This window comes from Globicephala melas, chromosome 6, assembly GCF_963455315.2.
Source record: "Globicephala melas chromosome 6, mGloMel1.2, whole genome shotgun sequence".
In the NCBI taxonomy this organism is placed as follows: Eukaryota; Metazoa; Chordata; class Mammalia; order Artiodactyla; family Delphinidae; genus Globicephala; species Globicephala melas.
The window spans coordinates 75,272,072-75,292,024 of NC_083319.1; the positions used below are offsets into that span (position 1 = coordinate 75,272,072).

General features: G+C 43.7%; 2 protein-coding genes across 3 annotated transcripts in view; one reads left to right on the forward strand and one right to left on the reverse strand.

Moving 5' to 3' along the window:
* Window positions 1-17,561, forward strand: part of TEK (TEK receptor tyrosine kinase) — a 104,533-nt gene extending 86,972 nt beyond the window's left edge. The window contains exons 13-21 of one of the 2 annotated variants that reach the window (XM_060301015.2): window positions 74-284; window positions 2,613-2,723; window positions 5,063-5,253; window positions 5,804-5,917; window positions 10,957-11,027; window positions 11,989-12,029; window positions 12,904-13,000; window positions 14,556-14,655; window positions 15,499-17,561. In XM_060301015.2, the coding sequence (XP_060156998.1) occupies window positions 74-284; window positions 2,613-2,723; window positions 5,063-5,253; window positions 5,804-5,917; window positions 10,957-11,027; window positions 11,989-12,029; window positions 12,904-13,000; window positions 14,556-14,655; window positions 15,499-15,573 (1,011 nt within the window). In that variant the 3' untranslated portion in view covers window positions 15,574-17,561. The remainder of the gene's footprint in view (window positions 1-73; window positions 285-2,612; window positions 2,724-5,062; window positions 5,254-5,803; window positions 5,918-10,956; window positions 11,028-11,988; window positions 12,030-12,903; window positions 13,001-14,555; window positions 14,656-15,498) is intronic. The other variant, XM_030830342.3, reaches the window with a different exon arrangement.
* Window positions 17,562-18,060: 499 nt separating this feature from the next.
* EQTN (equatorin) overlaps window positions 18,061-19,953 on the reverse strand; it is a 49,905-nt gene continuing 48,012 nt past the window's right edge. Inside the window, exon 13 of the mRNA XM_060301016.1 lies at window positions 18,061-18,755. Within this exon, the coding sequence (XP_060156999.1) occupies window positions 18,679-18,755 (77 nt within the window). The 3' untranslated portion in view covers window positions 18,061-18,678. The remainder of the gene's footprint in view (window positions 18,756-19,953) is intronic.

Sequence of the window (19,953 nt, forward strand, 5' to 3'; positions counted from 1 at the left end):
TGGGTACCAATCAGGAGGTATTATGTATCTTAAAATTATGAAAAATCCTGACACAAAACCATTATTTTTCTAGCGGGAAGAACCAGCTGTGCAATTCAACTCAGGAACTCTGGCCCTGAACAGGAAGGCCAAAAACAATCCAGATCCTACAATTTATCCAGTGCTTGACTGGAATGACATCAAATTTCAAGATGTGATTGGGGAGGGTAATTTTGGCCAGGTCCTGAAAGCTCGCATCAAGAAGGATGGGTTACGGATGGACGCTGCCATAAAGAGAATGAAAGGTCAGTGCTTGGACTGCTCGAGTCAGCATTTTACTAGGGTGGGGGGACAGCTTGACTTCCTGTTGAATCTTTCCTCTAAGGTCTTACACTCTTTAAACAAAAAATTGGCGTGGTGTCAGATAGAGCTGTTATGTGCAACTGAAGGTGATGTTTCCTTTGAGGGTCAGGATGTAAACACGAAGGCATAAGCTGTTTAGATACTGCTGTCTTGATTCCTTGGGTTGTGAGAATACAGATTCTCTGTCATACCCTGCTGACTTTGGGGGAGCATTATTTTTCTTAATCCAGTGGTTCTCAAAACATCCGAATCACCTGGAAGGCTTGTTAAAAAACCAGATTCTTCGGCTCCACCCCACAGTTTCTGACACAGTAAGTCTGGCGCAGGGCCACAGAACTTGGATTTCTAATTAGTTCCCATGGGATGCTGATTCTGAGGCTGGGGAGACCACACTTGGCAAACCACTATCTTCATGGTTTATCTGCATCAACATACCTAGAAATATTGTTAGAAATGCATCTACTTGGGTTTCTCCCCCTCATGGTTCTACTGTATTCTAATTTCTGGGATGGCGCATGAAAAATCTGTGTTTTTAAGCTTGCTCAGTGGCTCTTCTGCACACTCAAGTTTGAAAACCCTTGATGTATGGTCACAGGAACTAGATCTTTTCCAGTTGTGTTCAAGACTGCTTGGGGGAAGAAAAAAAAAAAAAAAAAAGACTGCTTGGGGCCTATCCATTTCATCAGATCTTCTGAGAAAGCAGAATGACTTGTTCCCTGGCAATACTAGCTGTCTTCTCTTCCGGGTGAAATGACAGTTTAGAAATGACTGCGAAGCTGCACTGTTGCTTTCACAGCACACAGGCTTGAAAAGTGGCGTCTTAGAGCCAGCAACGTAATTACTAGTTTCATCGGGCAGCTCCATAGTAAGGGCTCTCTGAGGTTGCTGATGGGTTTTCCTTCTTTTTGACGGCAATATTAAGCCTAAGATGACAATTAACCATAAATCTTTTCAAATCATCGTTGTTTTCCACATTGCTAGAAAACACTATGTCAGAAAATGAACAAAACAACATAAACACAGTATCATTTATGCTTAGAGACAGTAATGTTTCTAACCCCACACACACACACACACCCACACACACACCCACCCCTTGCTTAGCATCCAGAAATCCCTTTTTCATTTTGCTACTTTAGTTACAGGGAGCTTTAGGAAGCAGTAAAAATAGTGAGAGGAGAGAGGGTGCAGAACTTGGTAGCATCAGTGTTTATTGGCATCTGACCTGAGCTGATTGTCTATCTCATGCCCATGTGAAGAGGTAGAATAGCTTAACAGGGCACCAGGGCAGACACTTTTTGCAGGAAAAGTCATGCATGCAAAGAGGGCAGCTACTGACAACCTTATTATAAAGAGCTTTGTTTTTTAAATGCTTCCAAGGTATTGACCCTCAGGTCCCTGTGGTATAAACAGGGTCCTTGACTTGGAATTGCCTACTTGTCAGCCTTATGGGTACCCTTAGCCCATATGAAACAACCCCATCATTTCCAAGCATGTTCAGGGATGCACATGGCTACCAGCTCCCTTCTCACCCTTTCCCCCAATGTTATTTCTTCAAAAAGCCATAATAGCATACTGTCACCGACTCAAGGCTGATCAGCCAGTTGTGCACTGGCCAAAGAGCTTTCTCTTCAGCCTGACTGGTGGTTCTCCCTCTGATCAAAGTGCTAGCGGACAGATGGAATGAAAGGAACAGAAATAAATGCAACCGTTTCCTGACTACCAAGCAACTTCTATGAAAATGTCATTGAGATTTGAGTTTTTTCAGTAGGACTGGTTTATGAAAAAAGTAAAGTTATCATAATAAAGCAAGGTGTGTACACTACTGGTGATGTTTCACTACAACTTTGTTTTTATCCCTGAGCATATTTGTCTCTGGACGGTAGAGTTAGCTGGGAGAGCCAGAGTCTAAGAGCCCGATCATTTCCCTGGGTATTTGAGAGCTTCAACAGGAAAACTTCAGAGCAGTGGTTCTCAAGCAGGGGTGATTTTGCCCCCGGGGGGACATCTGGTGATTTCTGGATACATTTTCAGTTGGGCTACTGGTATCTAGTGGGTCAGGTCAGAGGCGCAGCTAAACATCCTACTTTGTACAGGACAGCCCCCAACAATAAAGAAGCATCTGCATTATAGTCATCTCTGATTTCTATACAGTTTTCCAGACCTAATGGTGGCTGAGTGTACCTGAAGGTTCTGGGAAGCAGAGGGGGGACAGTTGTTTCTGAAGAGGGGTAACAGAAAGGGATCAGTACTCTTTACTTTCTTCCCAGAATATGCTTCCAAAGACGACCACAGGGACTTCGCTGGGGAACTGGAGGTGCTTTGTAAACTTGGACACCACCCAAACATCATCAATCTCTTAGGAGCGTGTGAACATCGTGGTAAGATGCTCTTTTCCTGTCTTTCCTGCCAGATTGTTTTTTTTTAAAAAAAAAAAAAACAGGCACATTCCATATTGAAATTAGGAAAGACAGTCATGTAAGATTGTTATCTATTTTTTTTTTTAAGTTGCAGTTTCAGTCTGAATGTCTGGTCCCATTAATAGATTGTGCTGAGATTTAGTATCTTTTTGAAGGTAGATCCCAAGGCTGAATCTTTTGGCCTCTGATGTGGTTCAGCTATTACTGCCCCAAAAGATCCATGGCTCCTACATGCCTCTACCTTTGCTAATCCAGAGGTTTTCTCAGCTACTACTAAGTGGATGGAGGCAGCCCTCAGCACCAGGAAGAGTGAAGTAGATTGGTTCTTGTTAGTTGCCTACCTTTTCATTTTCCCTCCAAACCCAAGGAACTGATATTCTGAATGTTAAATCTGTGAATGCCATTAATCTACTGTAATGTGAAAGCACTGGTGATGCTTAGGTTAAAATAATAATAAGCTTATATCTAATAGGATCAATACTTTGTTTTTATCCAGAACAATGTCCTGTGCAATAACACTGAAGTTTTACAACTGTCCTATGTCACACATACTCTTAAGTCCAACTTATATGATTAATTCAAGTATTTACTGAGTATTTCCTATTGTAATGCGTGTAATTAGCTGTGAGTGAGTAGGTAACAAGAAATCTTTCATGGCTTTACCTCTGCTCGCTACCTGGGTTTGTAGGTCTAAATCTATGCTTAATCTTAATTTCTCATGGAAAAATTTGCTCCAACAAAAAAGCTCCACACAGTAATTATTTACAAACTTGACAACCTCTTGTTGACTTTGCAGCACAAATACCAACAATGGAAAAGAGACTACTTCCTTTTCCTCAATTTATTAAACTAAAAATACTGGTACTTCAAACAATATATCATTCTGTGATCCAATAAGGGTGTAATTCTGAAAGCCAGATCATGTCTCTTAGGTTAAATAATGAAGTAATGTCATTTATTTTTGAGCTATTTCCTGAGAACAGTAATCAGCATGGGACAGCAGTAAATGAAAGTTAAAAAAAAAAAAGAAAAAGAAACCAACAACAACAGAAGAATGCACATCTTTTAAAATTTTGCTCTCTCGTCACATTATTGGTTGGCTCTTAAAATTTATAATTCAGGAAAGAAGTGAGAAAGCATGTTCATACCAGAATTGAAGTATATCTTTCCTTATAGTACAACAAGATTCAGTGCTAGATTTTGTTGTTGTTGAGAATTTCACTTTCTTAGAATATCTTTGAAGTTTAAATTCATTCAATATTTAAAAAAAAAAAACCAAATAATTCACCTTTAAAAGACAGTAAAACCACTTTACTTTTCATGGGCTCCAAAGATCAATGTTTTTATCAAAGCAGCTTACATTTTATTAAAAAGGAAAAAGGAGAAAGCAATTTGGAATAAAGGTAAGACACTGCACCATAGTTTCCTCTAGGAACTATTTTGTTTTATTTTTTTCCTAAAAGGTTGAGTTTTCTGGTTTCTGTAAGCAAAAATGCAATCCCTGACACTAGACTCTGCTGACTAGTGACCTACTCAGCAATATAGTGACTTATTCCAGATTTTAGGGAGGAGCAGAAGGCAGGAGAGAGAGAAATTACCTGGTGTGGGTCCTTCTGCTATGGATATTGAATCATTGTTTTTTGATTAAAAAAAAAAATAACCTCGGGCTTCCCTGGTGGCGCAGTGGTTGCGAGTCCGCCTGCCTGCCGATGCAGGGGACACGGGTTCGCGCCCCGGTCCGGGAAGATCCCGCGTGCCGCGGAGCGGCTGGGCCCGTGAGCCGTGGCCGCTGAGCCTGCGCGTCTGGAGCCTATGCTCCGCAAAGCGAGAGGCCGCAGCGATGAGAGGCCCGCGTACCGCAAAACAACAACAACAACAACAAAACGTCAGGAAAAGCTAGATTCATATTGGAATACATGCCTGGCTCATATTAGGTTCTTGATATTCAATATTGATTGAATAAAAAAATGAAAGGTGATGTGGACTAGCTGTCTTCGATCGTCTGGAAGCAAATGCTTTGATTTCATTCTACTAGTGTCACCGAGTAGGTGACAGGAAGCCCTCTATGTTTGGTAGAGGTGGGGAGGGGAACCCCGAGAGCAAGCACTTTAAGTATTGCAGGAATGATGTCACTTGTCTTCCTCCTGGCCCCAGCATTACCGAGGTTGGTACCACTAGATGTGTAACTTTACGATAAATCAGAGGTTTATAAGCGTTTCCCGAGAATCATAGCACATCTCAGAAATATCACAGCAGCTTAGGGTTACCGATAAAGTGGTGCTCTCTCCCTTCCCGCACAGGCTACCTGTACCTGGCCATCGAGTATGCCCCCCACGGCAACCTCCTTGACTTCCTGCGCAAGAGCCGCGTGCTGGAGACGGACCCCGCGTTCGCCATCGCTAACAGCACCGCCTCCACGCTGTCCTCCCAGCAGCTCCTCCACTTTGCAGCAGATGTGGCCCGGGGAATGGACTACTTGAGCCAAAAACAGGTTCGTCCTGAGGACCTTGCTTTGGACATCTTTCCTCTGAAATTCTCTCTGGAATCAGAGTTTAGATAAGTTTGTACATTTGTTTTTGGTCGCTCTCTCTTCCTTAATTCCTTCTTACAATCTTCTAACTTTCATATCTTTGCTAATATTCCATCTGTTTATGTAGAAGTTCATGCCCAACACTGACGGTATGTTTATCTAGTGACTCTCATCATGTATATTTGGTGAGGAGCCTTCACCAATCTTAGCTTGGCACGGCTCTAAATAACGCACAGTAGCAGAGGCCATTCATGGCAGCTGGAAGATTTCATGACCTGGTTTTTCTCCCAGGTTGCTCCTCCAGAGACATGTGGGTCATTCGGCAGAATCCACTCACTGAGCATTTAGGAGAGGAACTTTAAGGGAACTGGATTCTGGTGACTTTTGAAAACCCCTTTTCACACTGACCTCTCTGTTTCCCAAAGCTCTTGCCCCTAGGCAAGAAACAAAATGGAGTGAAAAAGCAAATGCGATGCTGAAAATACATGATTTTTTTTTTTTTTAATTTCAGTTTATTCACAGGGACCTGGCTGCCAGGAACATTTTAGTTGGTGAAAACTACGTAGCCAAAATAGCCGATTTTGGATTGTCCCGAGGTCAAGAAGTGTATGTGAAAAAGACGATGGTAAGTTCAGAACAGACCCCGATGAGATCCTTTCCGGGACACCCCTCCCTCTCCTGATGTTGTTTCTCTTAGAATACCATCCTTCTGTGACGACTGAGGCCTCTGACCGTTTTCCCCGTTGGATAATGCCCTGGCCCAGCAAACATCCTTTCTCATTTTTGATTCCTAAAATGACTGGAGGGTCCACGTTTACCCATGAAGAAGGCCCTGTCACATGTGGCCAAGTAATGGAACGTGCAAGCCTAGTGCTGCAGGGACCCAGGTCTACATCCAGCCCAGACCCTGAGGTCTGCTCTCACTCAGAAACCTCTGGAGAGTTCCCACAGTCCCCTTTTGCACAGCAAACTTAGGAGGGGGAAAAAGACACTTAATATACCTTCTAAAACATCAAGGAAATCAATGAATGAGGTTCCTAAATCCCAAGGATGCTCTAGAGAGAAACTCATAACTTCTAAAGGCTCATATAAGATTTCCCTCTTTGCCAAAAGTTCTCTGCTCACTTTTCAAGCCCCGATCAAATCCACTTTCACCTAATGATACCTAGTCTCCTAAACATTCATATTTTATCTTCAAATGCGAGCTCCCGGGAGAACCTCACCACAGTGTTAGAAGAGAGAAGCTGGACTCATTCTGCTACTTTTGTCCGCCCTAGAATCATAAAGCCCTGGACATGCCACATTCCTGGACATTAGTGCTGTGCCGACAACATGCCACCACTCTCTGCTTGCCCTGAGCGGGTGGGCAATGCCCCTGCAGGGGTGACACACCCTGTAGTCTTTGCACGTGTTGGGTAGGTCCAGTCCACCGGCCTGGCTCTCCCAGCATTACCCGGGCTCAGCTTTCTTGGGATGACTCCAGTTCTTATAACATATAGAGGGTCCTTTTACTTTTGTGGGTACCAAATTGCCTCCTAGCAAGGCTCAGGCTTCTGTGTTTATCCTCAAGCTCAGGTTTCCTTTCTCTTCAATATCCTTATTTTAGTTACTGACAAGATAACACAGAAATAATACTCAAGAATGCTTTCGAGAGGAAATGGTCCACAGTTCACAACCTGGACACGATTAATTTATTTTATTCTTTACCTACTGCCTTCCACAGGCATACATTCTTCTCCATAGTTACAATCACAGTGAACCTAACCACTTTGGAACTTTCCATTCCCTTTTTGGATGAGGTTTCGAAGGTAGTCTTCTTTGGTTCTTAGAGACCACCATGCCCCTGGTCCTGTATACTTATTAACATCAGCACTTTTTGGAAGCCAGAGATGCCTCCCTGAGGGCTGGTTTCCAGGAAATATTTTTTTTTCCCTAAACTCTTCAGATTTGCCCCACTCAAAGCAGACTTTTCTCTGGGAAGGAGCTGGGCTGGTCTTAAAGAAGCAGGACCTACCACCACTCACCCATCTACTCTGGCTCTCCCCACTCCTCCTTAGAATCCTCTCACCTCCATCACAGAATCCCTCTCCTTCCTTCACTCTGGCGTGGGTGGGGCGGGGGTTTGCCCCAGATGAGGGGAAAGAGAGGTTAACACAGTTTAGCCCCGTAATCCACGCATCTTATTTGGTTGCTTTCCTTAGGCCCCCAAAGCTAAGGTTGGTTTTCTCGGCATTTCATCAAGGGTAGGGATTTCTGTATCTTGGGGAGCTTAGGAGGAGTGCTTAGAGGGGCAGAGCACTGGTAGGGCTCAAGTCTATCTCCCAGTGGAAGGGCAAAGTGTGCAGTGGCAGCATGGGGTCTGGGGAGGAAAAGGAGAGGGTGAGGGTAGGGGAAGGAAAGAGAAGGGATTGGAGAGGAGCAACCTCCCTGCAAGAAGGGTGCAGTATAGCAAGATACCACCTGAGGGCAGAGGAGCCACTTTCTCGGGCTTTTTTTTTTTTTTTTTTTTTTCCGGTACACGGGCCTCTCACTGTTGTGGCCTCTCCCATTGCGGAGCAGAGGCTCCGGACGCGCAGGCTCAGCGGCCATGGCTCACGGGCCCAGCCGCTCCGCGGCATGTGGTATCTTCCCGGACCGGGGCACGAACCCGTGTCCCCTGCATCGGCAGGCGGACTCTCAACCACTGCGCTACCAGGGAAGCCCTGGCCTATTATTTAAGTCAGAGATTTTCAATTCCTATTGCGCCTAGAGTCGTCTGGGGAAATTAAAAAAAATACAGATGCTGAGTCCTACGGCTTAGGTATGCTGATTCAATTATTCTGGGGAGGGCATCCTGCATCAGTTTTTTTTTTTTTTTTTAATTCCCCCAGGCGATGCTAATACTGGAAGTGTTGCAAACTAATGTACTTAAGTGATTTGGGGTTTTACTATCGTTGATTAATATTATCGATGCCGTCAGCATGGATTTATCTATTACTATAATGTTTCATGCTTGTGCTGGGTTTGGGGATAATATTCAGACACAGTGTTCTCCTTCAAAGAGCTCAGAGACACATAATGAACAATTGTAACAGTGGATGAGGCTGAGGAAAGTGCAGGTGCCATGGGAACTCAGAGGAAGCGCACTGAAGCTTTACAGTAAATGTCAAATAGATATCAGAGATGTAAGAATGAGGTGGGTGACCTGGAGGACGTGGTATATATAAAAATCGAGAGGCAAAGGAAAGCATGGAACCTTGGGCCATTAAGTAATTCAATATGGCTGGAGTGTGATGCAGAAAAGAGGAAGAGTTAAAATGCAAGGCTGGAAGTTTCCAAGGGAGTGGAAAGTTCCAAAACGGTTAGGTTCACTGTGATTGTAACTATGGAAAAGAGTGTATGCTTGTGGAAGGCAATAAGTAAAAACTAAAATGCAAGGTTGGAGTTAAACGCAAGTGGGGATAAGGTCCTGAAGAGCTTTGGATGCCAGCTAAGGACTTGGGGACTCACCTAAGCATCGGGGATCTTGTGACAACAGGGACATTAAAGAACTTTAAGGAAAGGAACCACATGGTTGTACTTACCATTTAGAGTGATTGTGGTGTGGAGAACAGGTCATTAGGGGGTGAAACTAGAGGCTGGGAGGTCTGTGGAGAGGTGGTTTCATCAGGCAGGAGATGATGGTGGCCGGCACCAAGGTGATAGCAGTAGGGACAGACACATGTGGGCAGATCCAAAAGCAGTCAAATAAAAAAAAAAGGAAGAAGTGTGCATGGAAATCAGTCATTAGGAGGTCCGGGGTCTGAGGTCAGCTGGTTGGGAGTAAATGAGAGCAAAGACCAAACAGGAAACGGAGACAACTCTTTCCATTCCATAGCTGTGAAGGGGAAGGGAGAAAACCAGGTGACAGATGGGGTGGGGTGGACATAGAGAGAAGGGAGGTGTGGATGTTGAGGAGAACACTGAAGATGTAGATGTGAGAAAGGATCCTTTTTTAAAAAAAGAGCAGTTTTAGGTTCACAACAAAATGGAGAAAGAGGTACAGCGATTTCCCATATACTCCCTACCCCACACATGCATACCCTCCCCCATCATCAACATTCTCTGCCACAGCGGTACCTTTGTTACAGCCAGTGGACCTGCACTGCCGCGCCATAATCACCCGAAGTGTATAGTTTACAGCAAAGCTCACTCCCGGCGTTGTACATTCTATGGGTTTGGAGAAAGTTATAACGACATATGTCTTTAATGACGGCATCTTACACATTTTCACTGCCCTAAAAATCCTGTTTTCTGCCTATTCACACCCCAAACCCGACCCCACCCCTAGCAACCATGGATCTTTTTTGAGAAAGGATACTTTTATATGTAAACCTTAAAGTACAGGACAACCGTTTGGGATTTATGGTCAGAAAGAGCTTCAAAATAGTGCCAGTAAATAAAGAACTGGGAGAGAATTTCACATTCAGGAGTAATCCCTGGGATCCAGGTCAGGGCTGGTCTCATGGAAGGGGAGTCTGGGAGAATGCCTGCTCTGGTTTTGAGGGGGGCTAAGATCCCCTAAATACTCCTGATTTTGCCCCACCCACTGGCTAATGTAAGCTGAAATGCCACTGTTAGAGCTTGGACAGATCTCTGGGAGGGAGGGATCCATCTCTCAGTAGGGTTCATATATTCCTGGGGTGGGTCGAGAGGAAAGGAACTCAAATTCATAGCAAATTTGAGGAAACTAGGAATAAAACTCAGAAGTCAAACTTCACATTTTCCAGTCCACATCTCATTTTCCCCAGCCTGGACTCAGTAAGCCAAGAAAGGGGGCAAACCTGGAGGGAGTCGGGGCCAGGCACCCAAAGGGTGGGCAAGTGTCTCTCACCCTGTCTCCAAACCCAATGCACGTGGCACTGGCTAGAAGTCATCACCTCCTCTGTGAGTCACAGGCACACTCTTCCCTTTGGCCTGAAATGTTCTTTCCTCGCCCATCCACCTGATGGTGCCTACACATCTTACAGAACCGAACTCATGTGTCCCCTCCTCGGGAAACTCCTGCAAAATCCTCTCCAGGCACACGCGGTCTCCTGGCATCACTTTAGCCTTTCCTGCGTTATAGCTTACTTCTCAGTTCCTAGGCCCGTCTCTCCTTTCAGACCTCTGAGTGCCTCTGACAGCCACAAAGGGAATAACTGAGTGACTAGCAAAAGGACACACACTGGCTTCCCTGGTGGCGCAGTGGTTGAGAGTCTGCTTGCCAATGCAGGGGACATGGGTTCGTGCCCCGGTCCGGGAAGATCCCACATGCCACGGAGCAGCTGGGCCCGTGAGCCATGGCCGCTGAGCCTGTGCGTCCGGAGCCTGTGCTCTGCAACGGGAGAGGCCACAACAGTGAGAGGCCCACGTACCGCAAAAAAAAAAAAAAAAAAAAAAAGGGTGCACACATCGTTATTTTTCTTTATATGAAACTGTGGTATTGGCCCCTTGAGGTAAGTGGGACACTCACACAATTTGCAGGTCTTTGAATTTAAAAGCACACTTGTGGGTGGGACATGGGCAAAACAGTTCTTGAGTCTGCCACGCCTTCTGTCTGGGGACCTCCCCGTGGACTTGGGTGAGTCCCAGCTTCAGGCCAGCGGCGAGCCTTGGGAAGGGGCCATGTCTAGCCTAAGCGGCATCTCACCTCGTTCTCTCCAGGGACGGCTCCCCGTGCGCTGGATGGCGATCGAGTCACTAAATTACAGCGTGTATACAACCAACAGTGACGTGTAAGTAAAGCCTCTCACTGCTGAGGGATTTTTTTTTTTTTTTTTTTGTCCCAGAAAAATACCCATTCGACAGAGGTTTTAAAGAGAAGCAGGAATATCGTATCCGTCTGGGGAATAAAGCTAATCACTAATCCCAGGAAATCCCAGACTAAATGAAGCCACAGAGGGGACAATTTTCCCTGGTGGCAGGCTTTGGGTTTCTTTCTGCATGTCGAGGAGTGACCTCAAGTGGTGAATTCCTCACCTCCAGAGGAGCAAGGGGCATCCCAGCCTTCCCATGGCTCCACTCCCCAGACTGGCCTCAACACAAGGACCTAGATCAGAGGTGGCGGCCCACAGTAGCTGCTGGGGGTCAGAGGTGGCAGGGATGGAAAGCAGACAGACACAGTGGGCACCATCTCTGCTTGCAGCCTGCGTGACAAGTGTCAGGCTGGCGGGGGACGGAAGGGTTGGGATTGAGGCCTGAGCCCTCTTGCTCAGGTTCCCTCTTTTCAGGAGGAAGAACTGAGGCCCAGAGTGTTACTGTGTCTTCAGTGTGTGCCTTTATATGTTCTCTCACATCATCTCTGCAAAACTTTAAGAAATGGGTGTCCCCACTTTTGGAAGAATACACTAAGAGGCCTCAGGAGTTCTAGTCACTTGTCTCAGGTCACACGAGTATCAGGTGGCAGCGATGGGATCCGACACAGGTCTGTCTGGCTTAGAATCTCCTGCTTTCCACCTTGCCTTCTCTACCTAAAGCGAGTGGGAGCTCTGGTAGAGCTAACACTGTTTCCCTGTTAGAATCCTTCCATTGGCCGAAGAGGAGATAAAGGCATGCTGTGTGCAAGGCCCTAGCCTAGGAAACGGACGTGCAACTTTTCCTTTTCTGACCTAGGCTTAGTCGCCCTGGCTTTCTGGGCAGAAAGTTGACTGGGCAACATGCCCGCTGATTACTGGTTTCCCTTTTGTCCCTCTGCAGATGGTCCTATGGCGTGTTACTCTGGGAGATTGTTAGCTTAGGTGAGTATCCACGTCTACCTACCACGTGAGGCTCTAGGCAAAGGGAGTGGGCCCCTCCCGGACTCCTTTACCATATGCTTTCATGGATAACGTGTACGCGGTGCCAACAGACGCCACGTGGGAAAAGAACCTTACAGGTTTCCATGTTTGAGTGTGTTTATTCCCGTGGTTCTCTTTATGAAAGCCCTGTGTCTAATGTCATATTTAATACTAATAACCTGGTGGTCAAGAACTTCATTCTGAGTTGTCTCTGCTTGTGCACAGATGTCACAGAGCTGTCATAAGTTTCCTTCTACAACTTGAAGACAGTATATTATGAAAAGACATTTTCTAAGGCCATTTAATACCATGGGAAAATGGGCATGCCCAAAACCAGAAAAAATTCCCATAATCCGTTTTATGAATATTACACGTGAAAAAAACTGGGAGGACTACACAGGATTTAAAAAATGTAGTTTTCTGCATTATTTTTTGTATTTTCCACAATAAACATGTATTGCTTTTCTAATTAACATTGATAGATAAAATAGGAATTGCATAACATAAATACAGACTTCCAATTAGGAAAAAGATCCATGTCATTGGTACAGTAGATGTGCTATGTGTAGACAGACTTGGGGAAGAGGAATAGCACGGGAAGGAAGGAGACTGTGGTGGATCCTCTGCACTAAGGAGACGCCGCACGGGAGCACGGTCTGTAGCCGAAGTCCAGCTGTGACGTGCGGTAGGCTTGTGCCGGAGGAAGATCACACCGGGCGCTCAGCATTGCTTTACACACCCTTTCTCCCAGCCCCTTGGCTGTATAGCCTCAGGGCAGGAGATGCTGCCTTCTGCATCCGAGGGGGCTTAGGGCGCACCGTTTCCTGTCTTCCAGGTGGCACCCCTTACTGTGGGATGACGTGTGCAGAACTCTACGAGAAGCTGCCCCAGGGCTACAGATTGGAGAAGCCCCTAAACTGTGATGATGAGGTGTAAGTCAGGCCTCACCCGGGGCCATTTTATCCTAACTTTCCCCCTGTACCTTTCTTGGACTGACTCTAATGAAGGAGCTATCTGATACATGCACATATGTTTACCTATATGTACACACAGGCACGCACACACGCACACCCCAGATAGTCAGAAACAAGGGGGTTCTTGAAATTAAGACTGTGATGCAATGGGCAGGGAATAACAGCTTTCTAGGCATAGAAGTCCAGGAGGAATTTAAGGTGATGATTCTTGGTTGAATCTTAAGGTTGAAATGAGAAAGGGCAACAAAGAAAAGATCTGAAATAAATTCATAAAATTATCCACGAATAAATGTATGAAACCTTGAGACTAACTTTGGGGACAGAGATTTCAGAGCTGTTATATTAAGGAAGACAGATTTTTCTTCATAAAATCTTACTTCTATGAGGATTATTTTCCAGGAATAAGTATTCTTCTCAGGGGAATAATGATTATCTTTAGTGATGTTGCCATTCCCAGAGCTAACCAATGTAGTTGCTGCCTAACTGGCATGATTTGAAGAGTGCAAGGCTCTAGGCTGAGCAAATAATTTACCATCCAGACCAAGCCACTTCTAAGAGTGAAGTAGGGTGTTATTATTGTTATGGTACAAGAGATATAAAACTAGACCATCCTGGGAAAACCTGCATGTATTTGAACCATCATTGGACAAAGTCCCTAAAATCCCACGTTTTAAGATTCATTCCCTAAGGATTCATTCCCTAAGGAGTGATATTTTCAGCCCTTATGAAACTTCTGTTAAAGTACAAACTGTTCTATTGATAGAATCTCTCACACCCCAGGCTGATAGCGCTCTGTGCACTACAGTTCCCCTCAGTCACTTGGTCAGCGTGTGAAATCTTGAGCCCCATTGCCAGACATGACTCTGTACATCTAGGGTAGTTCCCAGGAATCTGCATTTTAACAGTACAAGTAGTTCTGGCCACATTTGAGAAAGTACTGACTTAGACCAGCACTCCCTAAACTATATGGAAAGTGTGAGACGTAAATAAATGACACAAGAGTTCTGTGATCAGTTATGTCTGGGAAGCTTCTAGGTTAAACCTGGTTAAAAAGGTTGTTTGTTTTTAATGGAATGACTTCTCAAGATTTTCCTGGGTCGATCCCTAAGATCGAGGAAGATGCGATGGGTGGCATTTTGCAAATTTACTTGAGCACGGGGCCATTTAAAAAAAATAAAACACTGACATTTTGAGAGGTGTGGTATTCCAAGGGACATGCTGCCCTAGACATGTAACTCAGTTCTTTCCAGATAATCAGAATAGCTGAGACCAAGATCCTGTGGGAATGGTACCTAAAGCAGGCACTAGATCTACTGGGAGAAGAAAGGGGACTTGGATGGGGAGATGGGAGGCCTAACAGAACCTTCCTAGGTGCCGTACTTTTGTCTTTTACTGGCTAAGCATGATGACCATGCGTTGGGTGGCTACATTCTCTTTTTTGCCATACCCTACACCTGGCTGTGCCTAGGCCTGAAGCACAGTTGTAGACTTAACCCTTTCACTGTTTTCAAAGGTATGATCTCATGAGACAATGCTGGCGGGAGAAGCCTTATGAAAGGCCCTCATTTGCCCAGATCCTGGTGTCCTTAAACAGGATGTTAGAAGAACGAAAGGTGAGTATGGAGATCAAATTCTACATAAGTAGAATTCATGTGTCCACTGTGGTTAATAAAAAGTTGATACAAGTCAACAGGTTCCCCTGAGCATGACCCTAGGTGCTATAGGGACATAAAAGATGTGGACCCAACTTTGAGGAAGTTACAGTTTTGGAGGAAATAAGATTCCTATATAAGATACAGTCACACACAGTAGAACAACATATAGAACTGGCTTATTCGAGCTAGAAGGAATCTTAAATCTCATTAGTCATACAGCCTGACCCTTTAATTTTATAGAGGAAGAAACAGACTTAGAAGGGTGAAAAGTGACTTGCCCAAGGACAAACAGCAGGTAGACAACAGAGCGTGGTCTACAGGTTACTACGGGGAGGGTCAGGAATTCTATCAAAATTTCTAGAAAGTAGTTGTCTATACAGATCTGAGGTTCGAAAGACAAATCTAGGTTAGGGAAGTAGATGTTGAACGTCATCAAAAGCCAGTTGGTAATTAAACCAAAGATGTGGGTGAGGTCACACAGCAGGAGATGAGAAGCAGACAGAGAAAGGGGCCTTAGAGGATGTGGGGCATGTCAGGAGGGACCAGTGAGAGACCATGAGAAAGAGAAGCCGGAGACTGAAACAAGTGAGAGGAAGCAATCTTACTTGCAGAAGTCAAGGGATGCTTTTCAGGAAGAAAGTTGTTAAACACGACAGAGGGAATGAGGATAGAAAACTACCCCCCCCCCCCAAGTATCTGCATTTGTGTTGAAACAAGCTAAGGAAACCGGGGTATTGCTGTAACTGCCCTGGCGGAGGCAGGACTGAGCCAGTTTGTGTCTCTGAACCACTCTTGTTCTAGACCTATGTGAATACCACGCTTTATGAGAAGTTTACCTACGCGGGAATCGACTGTTCTGCCGAAGAAGCAGCCTAGGACAGACCATCTTCAGCTGTATATTCTGTTTCCGCTTCACCGGCATGAGAGACCCTTGAGACCTTGATGCCAAGCAGGCAAGCCTCTGTCAAGAGAGGTGACATGGAATATGGACGTGTATATAGATTGCTGTCTGTCTGGGACATTCACCGTAAGACCCCTGTGTGTGAATCTATAGTACCCTCTATTAGGACTGTATATACTGTGTTGAGTAAGAATGTGCTGGAATCAGAATGCCTGTTTGTGGTTTCATATGCAATAATATATTTTTCTAAAAACATGGACTTTACAGGAAGGTGTGAGAGTACAATTACTGTAGTGCATAACTCATTGTCCCAGATATTTTTGATATTTTTGATATTTACCTATATACTGGATGTTATGTTTTGCTGTGTAGAAGAAAAGATTGTAAACCTGACCCTGATAGCACAGGTGAGAAAAGTAGGGGAAACGTATGAGTTCTTACAGGACATGGATTTAAGTCTGTACCTAAGCGATATAAAAGAGCTTCTTCTATCTCTAAATTTTCCCCCTCACCTGTAGAAGCCACCCCAATTTCATTCCATAATTTGACAAGTTTGTCAGGTGTTTCCAGAGCCCACAAGTCAGTCCAGAACGCTAACACTGAAAAACAGATTTAAATCTCGTTCCTTAGAAGCCTAAGAACTTTGAGAGAAGTATAAGTTTGATAAATTAATAGGATTTAGTTTTAGTTTCTTTGATAACATTGGTGTGTTTATTAAGAAATTAAAATAGGAAGCTTGGAGTTAGTTATATTTGGGAGACATGTGACATCATATCAGATTAACATCCCTACCTGTATTGCACATTGTAAAAAGTTTTAGTTTTGATCATTTGTGAGTTTACCGTTTATACTGTAGGCACATGCTACACTGAGATCATATAGTAAGTGAATAAATGTCTTGCCGACCCATTTTGTCCAGGAATGTGTCTCATAGGTATTGCCAAACGTCTGTATTATACTTTTGAGAAAAACACCTTAAACACCTTAAATTATCATCCTCTACCTTGTTGGTAATATGCAGAGAACAGTTGGTGGGTATATGCCACCAGACATATCTCAAGCTCACAAGATTAGAAACGTCTTCCAGAAGTATCCTACTGTCTAATCTGTTTTCTTGCACCTCTGGTAGTATTCCAATGTGAACTGAGGGCTTAGAACTAGAATCCCTTTTAATTGTGCTGCAATGTTAATAGTTCACCATACTGCATAATGTTCCATATTCCTGCCATCTGCTCAACTTTATGCATCAGAAACAATGACCAGGAAACTGTATTTGTCCCAAACGCTCTTCATCCACAACAGCATATGCAGTGGAGACACAACAAAAGCAAGACTGCTGTCGCAGCATTTATTTCATCAACTAAGTAGGGGCTCAAATGAAGAGCCATTGAAAGTAGGTCCAAATATATACATATATATACTATTTATAGATATATGTATATATATACGTATATATGTGTATATATATATGTATATATACATAAATAGTTCCTTTTTGCTTTTTACCCAAATGTTGTGGAGATACTCCTGACAGCTCTTGGTCTGCATGTACATGGAACTGAACAAGAACAAGGATGATCTGAAAAATGTAGATAATGTCTTCAAATTTTGCATGTGGCTTTGGAATACACAATAACAGCTGCTTTTTCTATAACAGCCTGACCTTCTTGATTACATATATTTAAAATACTTTAAATTTACATCATTACAAATTTACTTCACGTCAGGTGTAAGAGATGACTAAGGAAGTACTTACGGTATCAAGAAAAAGGAACTGGACTTCCCTGGTGGCACAGTGGATAAGAACATGCCTGCCAGTGCAGGGGACACGGGTTCGAGCCCTGGTCTGGGAAGATCCCACATGCTGTGGAGCAACTAAGCCCATGCGCGACAACTACTGAAGCCCGCGTGCCTAGAGCCCATGCTCTGCAACAAGAGAAGCCACCGCAATGAGAAGCCCGCACACCGCAAACAATGAAGAGTAGCCCCCGCTCGCTGCAACTAAAGAAGACCCGCGCACAGCAACAAAGACCCAATGCAGCCAGAAGTAGATAATTAAAAAGAAAAAAGAGAAAGGAATTCAGTGATACTTAAGATTTACTTGTAAATTCAAAGTACCAGAGCAGCAAACCTGAGGTGTTTACTGAGGGCACGTCATCACCATCAACTTGAATTTACTCCTGGCCCAGAGACCATACGATTGACAGCTCTGGGTCTCATCCCTACCCTTGGCAGAGAAACCTTTGTAGCATGTTAACGGCATTGATATTAAAGATTCATACTTACTCAAAGGTCAGTAGTCAAACTGAATAAAGTCATGTCATTTCCATGGGCCAGTTTCCACATTATCAAAAAGCAATTAAGAAGGAAAGAATCAACGCCTTAAAGGAAATTAGACAATTCCAGTACTGGGTATATCGATTAGATCTCAGTGTGTTTAGAAGAGCCGTAGGACACTGCCTTAAAAAAAAAAAAAGTCAGTGAGTTGTTGATATCAAAATCAAGTAAGAATACACCAGTTAGATTAAAAACACATTACACAATAGCCAAATGACCAGAGCTTTTATGTTAATAGTACACTGAAAAGCTTACATTTACTTCCATAGCTTTTGTGAGGAAAATCTCCACTTCTATTTCTACATAGATGATCTAAAGAAAACTTACAGTTTTGTTAGGTAAAGATGTTTCTATCTCCAAGCAGTATAATGGTTCTAAGTATTTAGAGAGAAAAAGGAATTTAAGTAACCTGAGAAATGACCTTTGTGAAAGTCCTGGACCCATTACTTCAACTTCAAACCATCTTCCACTGTTATTTGTACACTGCCTACGAAGATGAGTCAAATTCCAAAAAAACCTAATTCCTTCCCCCGCTCTTCCCCAGTCACAACTTTAGAAATCACTGTGGAAATTTAACCTTTAAAATGTAATAAATAGACCTCAACAGTGCTTTTCCTTCTCCTCTTCTCTTTGAAAGTGTGGAGAAACCTCATGTTATTGTAGACCAAACTCTACTGCCAGCAGTGAAGGCCAAGTAGTCACGGATGCAATGCAGAGGTTTAAGATATTCTTGGGCAAAGTGGTTACTTCTTTCCTTTCAGGTCGTCTTTTACCTTCCAGAGTTCCATGCAGGAGGTTGCATTTTCACTTGAATTGTGACCTCCAAATAGTATAGAATATAAAATAGCACATTAGACAGACAACTCTGTGATGTTACCCACGGATAGTCTCAAAACGAAGTCTTGAGTTTGAAACAAAATTACCACTGGCCACTTATCAATATTTCATTATTTCATACCTAGAACAACCCCTACTGGTTGCTTTAGAAATGTTTTACATAAATCCAGATGAACAAGCATCTCCCTTTTTCTATGTGACCTGTCCTCAGTCATGTGGTCACTACATTGCTATGACTGGATAGCACATCAGTACCTTCTCCATGAACCTCGTTTCCAGGGAGATACACCAACAAAGTGACAGGTACCACTGAACGACAGCGATCTGACAAGAAGCCAGAAATAAGAGATGCTAGAAAAAGTACACCTCTCTAGACAAAGAGTGACCTTAGATACAAAATGACATGGTTTTAAAAAGTAGGTGGGACTTCCCTGGTGGCACAGTGGTTGAGAGTCCGCCTGCCGATGCAGGGGTCACGGGTTCATGCCCCGGTCTGGGAAGATCCCACATGCCGCAGAGCGGCTGGGCCCGTGAGCCATGGCCACTGAGCCTGCGCGTCCGGAGCCTGTGCTCCGCAACAGGAGAGGTCACAACAGTGAGAGGCCCGCGTACTGCAATAAAAAAAAAAAAAGTAGATGAAATCTAGCCAAAATATCAAGCCTACAGTTCTGGTGAAAATAATAAATGACGTCTGAGATTAAATGAGAAAAATCATATGGACCACACTTCTAAAATGGTATATTATTGTTTATTTGTGTTATTCTGAGAGAACTGTGGTATTATATAACTTTTCGAAGATTTTGTTTTACATAGGGTATTTTTTGTTGTTAGGTGAAATATTTTTGTGTCCATGGTTCCAGACTGTTTTCAGTAGAACACATTACAAATTTTATAAGAGCATTTTCTGGGAATTTGAGATACGAATATTTTTAACAAAGCAGATAATGTAAATTAAAGATTCTCTGCAAGATGGTTTTGGTTAGTGTCTAATAGACAAAGAATGAAAGAGTAAAGACCATAAAGTAAAATCTGTATTTTGTACAATAAATGACATGATCAGCGGAGCATCTGTAGAAACATACAGCATTATAACATAATTTTAACATACTCAAAATTAACTTCCTTCTCCCTCTTGTGCAAAAGTGGGGCCTATATGGGTATACATGAAATGTACAGAGTAA